At 34.0% G+C, this 18,654-nt stretch overlaps 1 protein-coding gene and 1 pseudogene across 1 annotated transcript; both read left to right on the top strand.

Annotated features, from left to right (window-relative positions):
• The window catches only part of LOC104766291, a 13,290-nt pseudogene extending 9,644 nt beyond the window's left edge, over window positions 1–3,646 (top strand).
• On the top strand, window positions 8,781–17,047 carry LOC104767807 (receptor-like kinase TMK4). The gene is made up of 4 exons (XM_010491781.1): window positions 8,781–9,112; window positions 9,232–9,592; window positions 9,797–10,022; window positions 16,884–17,047. The coding sequence occupies exons 1-4, from the start codon at window positions 8,781–8,783 to the stop codon at window positions 17,045–17,047; spliced, it is 1,083 nt and encodes a 360-aa protein (XP_010490083.1).

Below are 18,654 nucleotides of genomic sequence, written 5' to 3'. Positions count from 1 at the left end.
CTGTGAAAACAGGGATAGTTTCCGGAACAAGCGAATTGAGCTCGCTGGAGAACTGTTGGAGCGGGAGATAAGGGTGCATCTGGCACATGCTAGAAGAACCATGACCAAGAACATGCAGAAACACCTCGCAGGCGATGGTGATTTGAAGCCTATTGAGCATTATTTGGATGCTTCCATTATCACAAATGGGCTTACTAGAGCCTTCTCCACTGGAGCATGGTCTCATCCTTTCAGGAAGATGGAAAGGGTTTCAGGTGTTGTAGCTAATCTGGGTCGTGCAAATCCATTGCAGACTCTGATTGATCTGAGGAGAACGAGACAGCAAGTCCTATACACCGGCAAGGTTGGAGATGCTAGATATCCGTAAGTGAAAATTTTCACCTCCCCTCCTTTATTGAAATATATCCCACGTATTTTTAACTAAGCTCTATGGTCTGCAATTACTCAAATTTACATGTTCGTTAGACTATATTAGTGATGTTCTTATTCTTTTTCGTATATGATGGCTATACTGTTTCTGCAGAGTCCCATCTGTGATCTGTGTATATTACTGTTTTTTGTAAAGATGAAACTGATATTAAGATATTCTGATTTTGTCTTTCTTGTTTCTTTGTCCCTTAGTCAATCTATCCATTTTGGTTGCTTTTTAATGTGAGCGGTTACACAATTGGTTCGTATTGGGAAACTGAACTATGGCTGCATTGTTTGTAATGTTGCCTACAGGCATCCGTCTCACTGGGGCAGAGTATGCTTTTTATCAACTCCAGATGGTGAAAATTGTGGGCTTGTGAAGAACATGTCTCTTCTTGGACTTGTTAGCACTCAAATTTTGGAGCCTGTGTTGGAAAAGCTCTTTGATTGTGGAATGGAAGAGCTGATGGATGATACCAGCACACCATTGTGTGGCAAACATAAAGTTCTTTTAAATGGAGACTGGATTGGATTATGTTCAGATTCTGAATACTTTGTCGCGGAGTTAAAGAGCAGGCGGCGCCGAAGTGAATTACCTCGTGAGGTATCTTCTGTTTCATCAAATGTCTAGCGTTATTTCCATATGTCTTGTGCTGCTTTGGATTTTTCTGCTTTCAGAAATGTGTCTATTATGTCGTATATCATTTATATATATATTTATGTATCACAACTTTCTCATGCAGATGACAATGAGGTGAGAATTTTCACTGACGCTGGTAGACTACTCCGACCTCTCTTGGTTGTGGAAAATCTCCGCAAGTTGAAGCAAGACAGTATTCTTTTGAGCATCTTCTTGACCAAGGGATTCTCGAGCTGATCGGGATTGAAGAAGAAGAAGACTGTAATACAGCATGGGAAATCAAACAGCTTCTGAAGGAACCAAAGAATTACACGCATTGCGAATTAGACTTGTCATTCCTGCTGGGTGTGAGCTGTGCAATTGTCCCATTTGCAAACCACGATCATGGGAGAAGAGTTCTCTACCAGTCCCAGAAGCATTGCCAACAAGCCATTGGTTTCTCATCAACGAACCCTAACACCCGCTGCGATACACTTTCCCAGCAGCTGTTCTATCCCCAGAAGCCACTTTTCAAGACATTGGCGTCGGAGTGTCTTAAAAAAGAAGTGCTGTTTAATGGCCAGAACGCAATTGTTGCTGTGAATGTTCATCTCGGGTACAACCAAGAGGATTCCATTGTGATGAACAAGGCTTCACTGGAACGTGGTATGTTCCGTTCAGAGCAGATTAGAAGCTACAAATCAGAGGTTGATAGCAAAGACTCCGAGAAGAGGAAGAAGATGGATGAGGTTGTTCAGTTTGGAAAGACACACAGCAAAATCGGCAAAGTAGACAGCCTTGATGATGACGGGTTTCCTATCATTGGTGCTAACATGAGCACTGGCGATATTGTCATTGGCAGATGCACCGAGTCTGGGGCTGATCACAGTATAAAGCTCAAGCACACTGAGAGAGGAATTGTGCAAAAAGTGGTATTATCATCTAATGATGAGGGGAAGAATTTTGCTGCGGTTTCTCTGAGACAGGTAAGTTCCAGATCATACTGAATCGAGCTTTCTTTCAAAGAATGTGTTCCTCTGATGAATCTAATGTTCCATTTTGATTGCAGGTTCGTTCTCCATGCCTTGGAGATAAGTTTTCCAGTATGCATGGGCAGAAAGGTGTTTTAGGCTATGTAGAGGAACAGGAGAATTTTCCTTTCACGATCCAAGGCATAGTTCCTGATATTGTGATAAACCCGCACGCTTTCCCTTCTAGGCAAACACCGGGTCAACTCTTGGAGGCTGCGCTCTCCAAAGGAATCGCTAGTCCTATACAAAAGAAGGAGGGTAGCTCTGCTGCATACACCAAATTGACACGTCATGCTACTCCTTTCTCCACTCCGAGTGTCACTGAAATCACTGAGCAGCTTCACAGGTAGATTCTTCACACTGTCTTGGCGTTAAGCAAAAAGATTGAATTATAGCAGATTGACAGTTGTTTCCTAGGGAGTACACAAATGGATGATATCATACGGGTAGGAACTATTTATTGATAATATTACCTGGTTGAAGATGTTATAGAGGATTGATGCTGTGAGCCTTGTGATTGATTATGCATAATTCATTGAACCTTTCTTTGATTATTGATGATTCTTGAGTCCTGATTGATTGCCAATGGTAAATATATTTTGTGGTTAGGGCTGGCTTTTCAAGATGGGGAAACGAAAGGGTATACAACGGTAGAACGGGTGAGATGATGCGTTCTCTGATATTCATGGGCCCAACGTTCTACCAGCGACTTGTCCACATGNGGGTTTTAGCTCGTTAAGCATGTTTCCTAGGGAGTACAAATGAATGATATCATTACGGGTAGGAACTATATATTGATAATATTACCTGGTTGAAGATGTTATAGAGGATTGATGCTGTGAGCCTTGTGATTATGCATAAACTCATTGAACCTTTCTTAGATTATTGTTGATTCTTGAGTCGTGATTGATTGCCAATGGTAAATATATTTTGTGGTTAGGGCTGGCTTTTCAAGATGGGGAAACGAAAGGGTATACAACGGTAGAACTGGTGAGATGATGCGCTCTCTGATATTCATGGGCCCAACGTTCTACCAGCGACTTGTCCACATGTCAGAGGACAAAGTAAAGTTCAGGAACACGGGACCAGTCCACCCGCTCACACGGCAACCAGTGGCAGATAGGAAGAGGTTCGGCGGAATAAAGTTTGGAGAAATGGAGCGAGACTGCCTAATAGCTCATGGTGCTTCCGCCAATTTGCATGAACGTCTCTTCACTCTAAGTGACTCCTCTCAAATGCACATCTGCAGAAAATGCAAGACCTATGCGAATGTGATCGAGAGGACTCCAAGCAGTGGAAGAAAGATCAGAGGGCCTTACTGTAGAGTGTGCGAATCCCCAGACCATGTGGTTAGGGTGTATGTGCCTTATGGAGCTAAGCTTCTGTGTCAGGAGCTGTTCAGCATGGGCATCACTCTCAACTTCGACACCAAGCTCTGCTAGCTGATTCCCTTGTCTTCATTATTGTCTATATTTTATTTGACGGTATAATAATGGCTTAGTGCCTTAAGACTCTCCCATGCTATTGTAGTAGATTCATTATTGACTTATTGTGCAGGTAAATGTATACACACGTATAACCCAAAGCCATCTGTAATTTTTCTCATCTTGTGATAGGATTAATCCTAAAATCAAACTTTGCAAATTTCACTAACTGATTAATAAATATTTTAGGGGTCAACTACAGAAAATTTGTATAGAGTTGGTTGAAATTTGCATTTCTTTATCGGAACATCTTTATCAATAAAAATCAGTGTTCAAAAAAGCGGTTTAGGCGCTAGGCGCTTAGCAGATGCCTAGATGACCGCTTATACAGCCTAAAATCACATAATATTATTTGAATTATTTTAATGTATATATTTTTTTAACTACATATAATTAAATTTTTCAGTTTAATATTCATATACATATTTATAAATATTTATATGTTACTAATCTAAATTAAATTAATATATTTTTACTAAATATTTGTTTATGATTTATTATTATTTATTTTTCTAACATATATTTTTACATAATTTTACATATAATATTATATATAATGTTCGTATTGTAAACGTCTAAACCGCCTTAAAACGCTTAAAATTCCGACTAGTTGTTCTAAGCGCTAGGCGCTGGGTCACCTTCCACATACCGTCTAGCGCTTTCTTGAACACTGATAAAAATAAAAACAGAGGGAAAGCAAAATTAAAATCAATTTACGTAGACACTATAAAAATCTCAATTTTTGAGATGGAAAATACCTTTTAATTAATAAGAATATAAAAACTGATGGATAGACATACTGCTAAACTTGGCTCTTCGATCAGTTTGGATCTCTGGGGATCATCAAACATTTCTCAACTCCACCACACAACAAAACTAATATAAGAAGGCCCAAGCCCATGAAAACGTCGGCCCAACCCAAATAATGACCTCACACTTAACCCTAATAACTTTACATTTCACATTTCACATTTCACATTTCACATTTTACATTTTACATTTCACATTTCATCTCCTTTTCTTCTACCTTCTTCTTTTGTTTAACAATATCGACATCTCCACTGATTCCGGTACCCTACGACAATGGTTCGACGCTGAGCAAGATTGGAAGACTAAAGAAGGATATCTCTAACTTGGAGAAGAAAGCAATTGGTGGAACGCAAGATTCTCCCCTTAATCACAGTAAGTCTGATTTTCAGTCTTTTATATTATCGTGTTCTTACTGTTTTGTGATATACCCTTAGCAAATGAAACAGTAGCTAGATGAGAAAATTAGCAAATTAGCAACCTCCATAACTTTACCAGTAGATAGCAAGTCATGAGTGATTCTATAGACTTCCCCATCAAGGATACACAAGAATGATTTAAAATCATAATAGGGAGCAAGCAAGCCTTAACCTGTATATAAGAGGGTCAGCCTGCACCTTTTCTTTTCCAAAGCCCTAATTAACTTCAGTTAGGGCTTTTGTTAACATTGGATGAGTGTACACAAACTGTACTTTTTGTTAATTAGGGCCCGAAAAGCCCTTAAACAAATATAATTGTACTTTTTTGCTAACATTTTTGTTTAATTACAATATTTGATTAATAATTTATTGTAAATAAAGTTTAAAACTCTAATCTTAGTTCTCATATTTACTTAGTAATCTTATTTAATACTTCTAAAATCTTTATTTGTGATATTTTATATGAATTATATATTTTTTTATTTGGTTGAAGTATAAAAATTTATTTGGTTTTATTTTTTATTTATTTTAGATTAAGTTGGTTTTAGTGAATATATTCCTTGATATGATAAGAGTCTTGATTCTCCGATCACAGAATGGTAGTGTAGACAAACTGGCGTGACGCACTAGAGTGGAGTCACATCAAATTACCTATGTGAACGTTTTTCCTATTAATTGACTCTTTTGAGCTGATATTGTACACTTAACTAAGAACACTTAGAGATGTTGGTGTTGTCGAGGTTTATGGTGGTGAGAGAAGAAGTCTTAGAACTTTTTCTTGGAGAGAAAAAGTTTACTTCACCTCATAGAGAACATGAGGCACTTAACTACCAAATAAGTCAAGATAACTAACGACACAATAATAAATCAGATAGTTTTTCAAAATTAGAGGCCATCATTGCTTGAAGTAGGGTATTTTATAAAAAGACCCTCATAGTATCCATAGATTAGAAATTAGCTCTCAGATTTTCAAAATTACAAAAATAACCCCTCATAATATCCATAGTGTACAAATTAGCTCTCGAAGTTTCAAATATGCGAAATAACAACCACATATACACTAAACTTGGTCACTTCTATCTCCATCTCTTTGACGATGCTTATGAAATTGTAAAGCCTTTTCTTCCGGTACAATATACTTACATATAATCTCTAGGATGGTTATGTTTGTTCTTATACTAGACTCAAATCTTTATTCGAAGGTAATTTTGAAAGTAGTGTTAGTTACACTAAATATTGATATATAAACAACCAGGTTTGTTCACTGGATCAGTCAATGCATTAAAACAACCAGGTTTTCAATCTCAGTGAACGGAGAGCTTTGCGGTTACTTCAAAGAAAAGAAAGGCTTAAGGCAGGGAGACCCCCTCTCTCCTTATCTATTTGTTATTGGCATGGATATTTTCTCTCGGCTCTTAGATCTGCGGTTTCAATTGGGACAGATAGGGTACCATCCCAAGACGACAAATCCAAATGTTACTCACTTGATCTTCGCTGATGATGTCATGGTATTTTACGATGGTGAATACTCATCCTTGCAGGCAATTGTCAACCTACTGGATTACTTCTCTGAAATCTCAGGTCTGGTCTTGAATAAGAACAAAACAGAGCTGTTCCTGGCTGGCTCCACTTTGGTGGATCAGCGTAGAGCAAATCTGGACTTCGGTTTCTCGATTGGTTCCCTTCCGGTTAAGTACTTGGGACTCCCCTTGCTCCCAAACCATCTCTTTGACGATGCTGAAATTGTAAAGCTTTTTTTTGCGGTATAATATACTTTTTACACGTAATCTCTAGGATGGTTTTGTTTGTTCTTATACTGTACACTATACACTCTATACTAGCCTACTAGGACTCAAAATCTTTATTCAAAAAGTTAAAGCTAAAATTTAAGATTGTAGTCTATAGAATAGAAGGGAGCAAATCATTAAAATGAAGATTTGAGGGTGGTTTGCTCCAACAATAATCCCTCAAAAAAATCTTTAAAAACTAATTAATTTGCAATATAGCCATTAATGTTTCTAAAATTCACTAATAATGATAGAAACTCATAAATAAATCTATAACATATATTTTCTATATTATACAACATAAAATATTCTTTATTTTATTATACAACACACATTATTGCATAATAAAAGCTACATGATATAAATTACATACATAATGATTAAAACTTTCATATAAATATATATATATATATATATAAAACACAATAAAAAATATTAAAAAATACAATACCTTATATGATAAAACAAAATAGTATGTAATTTTCAAAAAACATAAAAGAAAATTACATGTAAAAGAATAAAATTACTCAATATAACTATTTTCATAGTGCTCCCATATATGATAAATTATTGCATTATTGTTGTAAATTTTTTTTTTGTAAATGGTATATCTTTTATATATCAATAATTTTAATTTATTGTGTTTGAATTTATATAGGTATATTTATAACACTTGAATTTAATAAAATTATTTGTAAGATATGTATATTAGAAGGACTAAAATAAAATTTGTAAAAATATTTGAGGGTCTCAATAGTGCACCCTCAAATTTGAGGGTTCACTATTCAAATCCTTAAAAATTGAGGGTTTAAAGGTCTGTTGGAATTCAAAAATCCTTCAAATTTAAAGGTTTGAGGGTCTATTGGAGTTGCTCTTACATCAACCATTTTTTGTTACTTAACTCACTACTAAGGAGTGAGGACAACAAATACAACTGCTTCTGGAGAACGATTGATTACATTCCATATTGTAATGTAAGGTTACCTTATCACATTTGGTCTTGTTGTCTATAATATTTTTTTTGGGTTTCTTAGCATTTTAGTACATTTTTGAAACTTAATTGTCAAAAACATACATACACTATTTATAATAGCAAAAAGAGGGTGTTGTGAGATAGATAATAGTAGAAATAAAATTTTGAGTAGGACCCAGGGAGGAGAAGAATATTACTAAAAGACCCTGGTCAATAGTTTGGAAAGAAAGACAATAGAAGGTGAGAGAGAAAGCGGAGAAATATGAGAGAGAGGAATAGTGGGTTTGATTTTTTTTTTTCTTTTTCTCAAATTTTTTTCTTCTTTATTATATGCTCCCAACGATCTAAAACAAAAATGTTGGCTAATATCTTTTTTCAAACATAGATAAAAATCTATGTTTTTTTTCTTTGTAATTTGATATGCATTTTGTTTGATGATTTTATTTGATAATGTTAAATATTTTTTACAAATTCTGTATCCCGTATACCTTATTAAGGGTACAAATGTCTGTACACATTATTAATTGTACAAATGTCATTTGTTTAATTCTTTGGATTCAGATGTTTGTACAAATGTGTATACCACAATGGTTTTGTAAAAATTACACATGTACACTTAATAATGTGTACAGACATCTGTACACTTAATAAGATGTATAGGCATTTGTACACTTAAAAATGTGTACAGATACAATATATATATATATATATATATATGATATTTAAAATTTATCAAACAAAATTTATATCAAATTGTAAAGAACAAAATATAGATTTTTTTGTATCTAAAAAGTTTATTAAAAAAATTATATTAACAATTATTTGAAAAATCAATAAATGGAGAGAAAAAGAAGATACAATGGCATAAAATATAATTAAAAAGATTGCTGAACGGCAAAAAGACTGAAAAAATAGACAAACAGTGATAAATGTGGTTTTTTCTAATTAGTGAATGTATTGTTTTGCTAATTATGTTTAAAAAATGTATCATTTTGCCAAATATCTCTATCTTTTTTCTATTTTTTTTTTTTTTACTTCTGATTTAGAATTTCAAAACTGGAATATTTTTTTGTGAAGTTTTTACACCTTTATCTTTATTCATGTTCCTTCATAAACATGATTAGTCCATCACTAATCCCCTGCTCCTTTAGAAGTCATTATCTCAAACTTTTTCTCTCCAAGAAAGAGCCATAATTTCACCAAGAACACTTAGAACTCCATAAGTTTGAGTTTGAGCGGTAACAAGAACATGACTTCTTGGAGTTTCCCATCTGAGCTCGTTGATTCGACTTCTTCTCTCACCACCATAAACCTCGACAACACCAACATCTCCAGCGTTTTACCTGAAATTTTGGATTCCTTGGCTTCTCTTCGAAATATCATCGGCGTTTTACCACCGTCGCTTGCGAAATCTTCGATTCAGAATCTTTGCATCAACGATCAACTCGTGGGGATGTCGGGAACGATTCAAGTGCTTTCGAGTATGACGTCCTTGTCACAAGCTTGGCTTCAGAAGAATCATTTCTCTGGACCTATCCCAGATTTCTCAAAAAGCAACAATCTCTTTGATCTGCAGCGGCGGTTCTTTTTATTCTTGCTCTAATAGGATTTGGGGTTTACAAATTTCGTACGAGAGGGAATTACAGGAAATCTAATTGGTCCGATCTTGAGAACCCCTGAGGTGGTGAATGTTCCAATAGACATGGAGCCAACAGCGTCAGTGCGTTGAGTGATCCTAGTAGTGTTCCTAACAACTACGGCGATCCAAAACCCCGAGACATTATTCGTGATGATGTCTCTCTTAATGGTGGTGGTGGTGAATGTTCCGATGGACAAGGAGCACATAGCGTCAGTGCGTTGAATAATCCTAGTAGTAGTGTTGCTGACAACTCTTGGGAAAGAAACGTTCGTGAAGGTAGGACTGATACCATTCCAATGGCGGTTCTTCGCGCGGCGACAAACGATTTCAGTAAAACGTTAGGAAAAGGTGGTTTTGGGGAAGTGTACTACGGAGAATTACCGGATGCCGATGAAAGAGAAGGCCGTCAAGAAGATGAACAGGTCAGCAATGGATGATAAAGAAGCAGAAGATTTTGAGGCAGAGATAGCAGTACTCTTAAAGGCCAAGCACAAAAACTTGGTCGCTCTATTGGGTTATACTGTGTGAACGAAAACGAGAGGTATCTCGTTTACGAGTATATGCCACAGGGACATCTTGGAAAACATTTGTTTGAGCGTAGTAACTCTCCTCTGACATGGATACAGAGAGTTACTATCGCGCTAGACGTGGCACATGGTCTGGATTATCTCCATAACTTGGCTCAGAAATGCTATATCCACAGAGATTTAAAGCCCGATAACATCCTTCTCGGAGATGACATGAGAGCCAAAATCGCTGATTTCGGTTTGGTTAAGAATGTCGCCGATGGGAAATACTCTGTTCAAACAAAAGTAGCAGGGACGTTTGGTTATCTAGCACCTGAATACGCCTGTAAGTCCCATTATTCCTTCCTATCTCTCTCTCTACTCATATAATTGATTTCTTCACAATTTGCCTTTGTGTCTTAATTATATACAATGCAAAGGTGTTTATACATTCTGTCAATACGCCTTCTTTTTTTATTTATTTATTTACTAGGAGAGTTAGCCGGGCAAAAACTTTTATTTTAAATAATTTTTGTCTAAACTTTTTTTTTGTGGTCAAATATATCACTAATTCGATTCTTTCATACAATTGTGTGGGCAAATATATTATTTAAAAATAATCCAACTAATTTAACAAACCAAAAAATAAATTAATTATAAGACTAAAAAAGATTCCAACAAAAATGTAAATGGAAAAGAATTAACCAAAAGAGATGCCTATGATTTAATCTTCAATAATAAGAAACAGAAGTAATTTTTCTAATATAAACATAAAGTAACATAGTTAGAGGAGTTACCGGCGAGCATACGCGACCAAATGTACTTAACAAAAATAGTTTAAGATATTTATAATGTTTTAAAAATTTTTTGATTCATTATTTTGGTTGTTTACTTATTCATATTTAAATGAATGTTTAATTGGTATTGTATTTTTGAAAATTTTTAAATGAATAATATAGTTATTTAATTTATAACTAATAAATCTTAAACTTAAGAAAAACTAACATTCACCTAATGAGTATATATAGAATATTAAGATATCCTTAAAATCAAAAATTACATATTTTTGGATTATAATTTGTTTTACTCAATATAAATATTTTGAACTTTACTTTATATAAGTAATAATATAACATTTCTTTTAGTGAGAGCAGAAAACAAACAAAGAATTCTTCTGCTTAGATATAAATTTATCTCAACCTTAGATTTTTTTTAAAGATGATAATATAAATACTTTTTTTTTACTTTTCATGTTTGCAGTATTTACCTAAAATAATAGTATAAATCTCCCCTTCTTAGTTTTAGTATTTTGTTGTTGTTTTTTTAAATAACTTTAAACTAATATACAATAATATAATGACAATTCTCACAAATAGCACAAACATAAGAAGGGGAGATGATGTGATTTCCAAATTAATAATATAAGGACAATTAATAATTAAAAATAACTTTAAACTAATATACAATAATATAAGGACAATTTGTTTTTTATTTCCAAATTTAGCACATCATCTCTAAAGTTCCAAAATCACAATATACTATTTCAAAATTAAACCCTAAACTCTATATATTAAACCCTACTTCCTCAAAAAAATACTCTAAATGTAAAATAGAGAACCTAAACCTAAAATCAAATATAAAAAGAAATTTAAAATATTTTAAAAGTGTAAATAGTGTTATTTTTGGAAGTTTAAAAATTAAACCTTAAGCTCTAAATATTAAACCCTACTCCCCTCAACCATTTATCCTAAATATAAAATAGAGAACCCAAACACAAAATTATGTTTGTTGAGTGTGTACTATAAATGTCTAAAAATTTATTTTAAAATTATTTCAGGATATTTTCATGATTTAAATTATCCTTTTCAAACTTTCGAATTTGTTATAGTTATCTCAATCTTTATGAAACGACCCGACCTGTTTTTTTAAATATATAATAAATAATAATAGTAATAATAATAAATACTCTACAACTAGTGGTTCCATACCTACTAGCCACCTAACCACAATCACACCAAACAACGGAAATAACAATACCAATAAATAACCAATAATCTAATAACTAATAATAAATAACCAGTATTAATTCCAATCATAAACTAATGATCCAATCAACATAAACCAGAGAACCAACAATCCTAAAACAATATTCTAGGACTCAACTCTAGCAACCTAACAGAAGCCATACAACCAAGCGAGCCACTAGAACATCCTCCTCTTCATTGCCTTGATTCAACGATCACACTTTGTCTTTACCTGCACCACAAACACAAATTGAGATGCATGAGTATTTGATAATCACTCAGTGAGACAATCCTCCCATCTACTGGGCTATACACACAAGCAACTGAGACTCTCATATTAAGGCAAACAACAAAACACAAACAACACATCAAACCAGGAAAAACAAGTCTCGGATAAGACTGGTGTCGACTGACGCTAGGTCGGTGTCGATCGATGCTGGCACAACATGGTGTCGACCGACACTAGGTCGGTGTCGATCGATGCTGCCTTCGCAGACGCGAACTGCACGAATCCGAACGACGAACCTCCGTTTCAAATCGCCTCCAATCTGTCCCAAACTCTCCTAAGCGCTTCAGGAACCTATGGAAACACGAAACCAACCAATCCAAGCAAGCAAAACACCACACACAAACAAAGAACAACCAAACAAAAGAAATCTCAGGCTTAGATCAGCCATGGTCAAGCACTCACCTCTTTTATAGGAGATTCTGACTCAAAACTGATGTCCACACACTCATCGAAAGCTTCTAATGCAATCCCAGCAACAAATTCCTCCAAAAACCACCAATAATCTCCCCAAAGCTCAAGAACACTCAACAAAGCTTCTTTTCTTTTTTTTCCTCTTTTGGAAACGGCGACAAAACTCCCTCTCAAACAAATAGGTCGACTTTTCCTTATAAATGTTGGTTTTAGGGATTTCTAATTGAACCAAACCGAACCAAATAGCACTCAAAACAAACCGGTTGAATCCGGAATAGTTGGTGTCGATCGATGCACCCCTGGTGTCGATCGACACCCACACCAAAAATGCCATATCTTGTTCGCAGATGTTACACTTTAAATCTTTAAATTTTAAAATACATTATCTTTTCAGTTTTTGAATTTACAAAATAGAGTTTTAGAAATATAAATTGTTAATTACAACTCATATATCGTGACAACATATGCACTATCTTTTGTTTAACATAATACATCCACTAAAATTAGTATTTCTATGACACAAATTCACAACTATCAGGTTTATCAATCCTTTCACGTTAAGATCGACACAAATCTTATAGCTTATTAGGTAACTTGTATCAACTTTAGGAACCAATATTAAATAATAAACTAACAAACACTAATTAAAAGAAATCAAAAGTTAAATTATGAACAAATCACGATTGTGTTGTGTATCAAGTTAACCTGAGAGTCAAAATATGTTGTACATATGATTTTGATTTTCAAATTTTCAGTTTTAAGAACTCTACCATTGGAGTATGTTTTTTTAAAAAACATTCATGAGTTTCTTAGAATTTGATTTAGCTATATTTCTATCATAAATATGGTTAAAAACTCCATGAGGATTTCTTAACCATCGGAGATGGTCTAAAAAAACTCTTCTACATTTCAATCGGATTAGTTTTTTATTGCTCTTCTGATCTTTTTCGGATCAAAACGACACAACAAAACTAATATAAGAAGCCCAAGCCCATGAAAACGTCGGCCCACCACACTAAACCATCCCTTTATAATGAAACGAAAGTACACCACATTATTTTATAGATATATAATTTTAATAACTTAGTTACAAATAGGTTATAGATTAATTGATAGATTTATTGGTTACAAGTTAAATAGTGGATGCAACCTTAATTTATTTTTGGTAGATTTTATTACTAGAGCACGTTGTTTCCGAAAATCTTAAAGAGAATATTCTAAAAAAATCATTTGATATCATCTAACTTACCATATTAATATCCTTTATTAAATTATTCATCAAATAAAATATTTTGATATCTAACTTAACATATTAATATGTTAATTATCATTATACTTCACCTCTCATTTTTTTATATGAGTCTATTTTGTGAAACAAATAAGTTATCATATTATTTATTATAATTAAAAAATAGTTTTATTTCCGGATATACCATAAGTTGATTTTTTAAAAACAAATATAAATTGTTCAATCTATAAAATATTCAAGCTTTAGTAATATTATTCTTTAAAAATAATATCTATTGAATTAAAAAAATTTACTGAGTAACGGGTCCAAATTTGAATATTTAAATTCTATTTCATATTTTGTGTTGAATTTTATAATTTTATATAATATAATAAACTTTAAATAATTTATTTTGAAATATTTTTAAAATATTGAAACTTGATATAAAAGTTAGAAACTATAAACACTCTAAATTGATTTGTTATAGCAATGTCATTAATATGCACTATAAAATGAAAGAATTTCAAGAAACCAATTATATTAAAACAAAAAGTATAACAATATATTAAATTACTCATAATATAATAACTCACTTTTTAAAAACCAAATTTACAAAATTATGTCTTATAATGACATTCAAGTCATGATGTAGAATATACATTGTTGAAATAACTTCACATACATAAACTAATACAACATATTAAAAATTTATTTGAAAATGTAAAATATACAAACTTTTGTATAAAATAAAATTTAACCAGTGTTATAGCAAGAGTACTTATCTAGAATCATTAACAATATACAACTTACAAATTAGATGTCTTTTTCAAGTCATCATATTTAGCATATGATTTTATTGCATAATGTTTTATCCAAAAAAACTTTTAAAAACAATCACATAAATTATATTTAATAGAAAAAATACAAAATAAATAAAATAAATTTTAACCCATGCTCTAGCATGGGACTTAATCTAGTAATCTATATATAATAATAGCAATATGGATAAAAGCCAACAACAGTTGTGATTTTTCCGTACCATTTCGTAAAAAAATATGTTGTAATTCTAAAAAAATATATACGGTTGTGTCTGTTTATTGTAAAGCTGTGTCTTTTCACCATGTATTGTTCACATTTTTTCATCACTACTTTTAATTTAAATAGTTGTGTCTATTCAATATTCAAATCTTTTGAAATTTATATATATTTGTGTCTTCTTCAGTTACTAACAAATCATTGTTCGTTGAAACATATTTTCTGATTTATGTTGAATCAAAATAATCAAAATATTAATATATTAATATCCAGTATCCAATGTTATTCTATAATCTAATTAGAGATTTTAGAAATGATTATAGCAATATAAATTTTCAATTTTATAATATAATTTAGAGTTGAGTCTATTTATCTTAACACTTTGTAGAATATGTATTTTAGTTTTAGAAGTTGTGTACTTTTACTATAATTTTCCTTGATACATTTTCACTAAAGATTAAATATATTTTAAATTTATAATTATTTTATCAGAAAGTTACATTTATTTATTACAACCATTCGTTCGATATTATCATTTAAGATCACTTTTTTTACTATAGATTTTACTAATAGTATAAATATTGATAATTGTTATAATAGTTGCAACTCTTTATCATAATTATTTACAACATTCTTATATTTATATTACATTAAACAATATTTTTGGCAAGATTGTCTCGATTCAGTATGACTTTTCACTATATAATTTTTTTTAAGAGTTATGTCTCTTTGCCAAAATAATTTTTTACCATGAATTTTTGATTTTCATTTTGATGGTTGTGTTTTTACTAACACTTTATGTTTAACATTTAATTTTTGTAGTTTTAGTACTACTTATTATTTTCTCTTTTTTAGGATCACATACTCTTAAACTATTCTATTATTTTCAAATAAACTATTATACTTATTATGTTCAACCCTTGCCACGATTGGAATGCAAGCCCTTGGTATTGACGACCATCTGCTCCTCTGGCTGCTCCTCCTCCTCCTGCTAAGCTTGACGCTAGGTGGGGAGATCAGCACACGGCTGCCTACAATGACTTGATGTAAAGAAGGCAAATGATGCCATTGGATATTTTGTTATGAGCCTCAAACTCATGTAATTAGGTTAAGGCTGATACGCCACGGTGTATATCCATATAACACCAAGTCTTTTACACTATTATAATCTTTTTTCACAATTTTTGTTTAACACCGAGTCTTTTACACTATTAATCTATTATAATCTTTTTCCACGGTGTATATCCATATAACCCCACCCAAAAAACGCAAGCTTAGCTGTGATTTTAAATAGATGGTGGGTTGTGATTTTGTGAATGGGTAGTTGCTGTACAGTACAACTTGTAGTTACTTAGGTGAAAAAGGAGGTCTCGGAACAGGGAGCTTTGTACATGAGAGACACTTTTGTCATTGGATTATAGTAACACACTTCTTTCTTTCTTTAGATCACATGTTTTTATCATAAAACTTAAAAAAGCTGTATTTAAAGCAAGGAGAATTACTACTGAGAGATATAAATAAGTTCAAAGATAAATGAAGAGAAACACAAAAAACAAAAACAAAAGGAAGATGACCGAGATAAATTAAAGAAAAAAAAAATTACAAGAGATCACATGTAGAGGTTATTTTAGTCTCCTCTTCTCATTTTGCCTCCAGCTCGCTCGATCAGAGGATTATTTAATGAATATGACCAAGATAAATTAAGGAAAAGACACAAAAACCAATATTACATGTAGCTACAGCTTTGTTTAGGCACCTCGTTTTCTTTTGCCTCCAGCAGGTCGCTCGATTTGGACTAAACTTGGAACGTAATTAAGAAGAACTGGCCAAGGTCCTGTCTGATATGTAACAAGCGGATCAAAACCAAATTCACTGACTTGATTATCCCCCGAGAATGAATATCTTGTCGATGCAGTGGATGTCGACATCCATCCATCCCTCAGACTCTCACAACACACGACGACTTTCTTTTTTTATTCTTTTTTGAATTGAATGTTAAATTAATTCAAACCAAAAAAGACCATTTTACAATGACTGTTACCAATTGCTTAATTTTCTAAACAAAAATTGAACTAGAGCTGATATAAGAGTTACAACAGATAGTAGTCAAGGAGGCCGAGTGGCAAACCATAAGGTTATCCCTTCATCATAAGAGTAGTTCCCTTGATTGCGCATTGACGTGAACCTGTTGCGGTCTGTCTTATCAATGAGCTTGACCAGGTGAGAGAAGGGAGTGGGGTTGGCTCCACGTCGACGCTTGTTGCGCTCCTGCCAAAGATGATAAACAATGGTTTGATAGGTATACGAATAGTAAAGAGCGTGATCTTGTCAACGGTGATGTCGCTGAGTGTAGCTTGAAGAGTGTTCCAGTCGACTGTGAATGAGGTACCAAGTAGCCGACGTACAAGCGGTGTCCATACAGCTGTTGCATACAGACAAGAAAAGAAAGAGGTGATCACGGGTTTCCTCAGAGCCACAGAAGACACAGTCGGTGCGTTGGTTGGAGTGTCATCACTGCATACGGTCTCCTGTGGACAGCCTATTCTTAATAGCCAGCCAGGAAACAAACGCGTACTTCGGGGTTGCGTTCGTGAACCATATACTTTTAGCCCAAGATACCACCTGCTGAGGGTCACGGAGCAGAGCAGTTGTTTCTTGAGTTACGAACTTCGCTCGATAGGTATTGTGCAGACCCTTCCACATGGAGGTGTCTTCATCGACAGTGAGAGTGAGATCCGCGAGTTCAGTTTCAATGGAATTTAGAAGGGGACAACGATATTGTCTCCTATAGTGTTCCTCTTTCGCAGCAGCCACTGTAGCATTCAAAGGAATACCAAGTTCAATATGTTGATTGCTCCCAGTGATCTCTTGGACACAACCCAATCTACTCCAACTATCATACCAAAAAGATGTTGATGTCCCATTGTTAACATGTACTTTGTAAAGCTGCTTAGCAAGTGGTCTATATTTTAGAAGCTTCCGCCACATCCAAGAGCCTAGACTAGTGGTAGATTTGAGTTCCCAGAAGGATCGTGTTTTGAGCAGAGTGGTAGAGATCCACCTACACCAAAGAGAGTCCCGTCCCGACATTATCCTCCATATGAGCTTTAGACAGTTTAATTTGTTAGCAAGCCGAAGAGATTGAACCCCCAAACCCCCTTCAGCTTTTGGTCGACAGACCTCTAGCCAAGAGACCTTTGCCTTCTTGCCACTCATCTCTGGACCAGACCAGAGGAAAGCAGAGCATAATTTGTCAATTTTTGTTATACACCAACTAGGAAGACGGTACGTGGAGATCCAGAAGTTCAGTGTACCAGAGATAACAGAGGTCAGAAGCTGCAAGCGACCTGCATAAGAGAGAGTTCGTGCACTCCAAGATGTCAGACGGGCTCAGACCTTTTCCAGAAGTGGGAGACAATCAGCAGAGGACATTTGTCGAGTGAGTAGAGGTAAACCGAGGTAGCGCACCGGAAGTTGGCCATGAGCAAATGGAAAATGTTGGAGAATGTCTAAGCAGCAAATATCAGAGACTCCAGCCATATAAATAATGGACTTTTCAATACTGGTCCGCAGTCCAGAGATTGCAGCAAACCGATCAAAGATATCTAGAATGCCTTCAACAGACTGCTTTTGTCCATCCACAAACACCATCAGATCGTCAGCAAAACATAAATGTGTCAATTGAATAGGCTTACATTTGGGATGGTAACCAATACGCTTCTCAGACGCTGCTTTGTCAAGGAGTTTAGACAGCACATTCATGCAAATCACAAACAGATAAGGAGACAATGAACACCCTTGTTGCAGACCCCGTGTGCTTTGAAAAAACCATGCGAGCTCCCCATTCACCTGAACAGAAAAAGAGGCAGTGGAGATACACAACTTGATCCAATGAATGAACTTTGCAGGTAGCTCCAGTGCTTCAAGTATGTTTAACAGGAAATCCCATTGTACTGAATCAAAGGCTTTAGAAATATCAATTTGCATTGCA

Source organism: Camelina sativa, chromosome 19 (genome assembly GCF_000633955.1).
Source record: "Camelina sativa cultivar DH55 chromosome 19, Cs, whole genome shotgun sequence".
Classification (NCBI taxonomy): domain Eukaryota; kingdom Viridiplantae; phylum Streptophyta; class Magnoliopsida; order Brassicales; family Brassicaceae; genus Camelina; species Camelina sativa.
Note: the sequence above shows the minus strand (reverse complement) of the source record. Positions and strands in the feature narration are given on the sequence as shown.

What these genes read in the sequence shown, in the direction of transcription:
- LOC104767807 (XM_010491781.1), top strand. Translation starts at nt 8,781, where the DNA reads ATGACTTCTTGGAGTTTCCCATCTGAGCTCGTTGATTCGACTTCTTCT. An exon ending in CTCTTTGATCTGCAGCGGCG is followed by an intron (nt 9,113 to 9,231) that starts GTTCTTTTTATT and finishes ATGTTCCAATAG; the next exon opens with ACATGGAGCCAACAGCGTCA. An exon ending in TCTAGCACCTGAATACGCCT is followed by an intron (nt 10,023 to 16,883) that starts GTAAGTCCCATT and finishes GAGCTTGACCAG; the next exon opens with GTGAGAGAAGGGAGTGGGGT.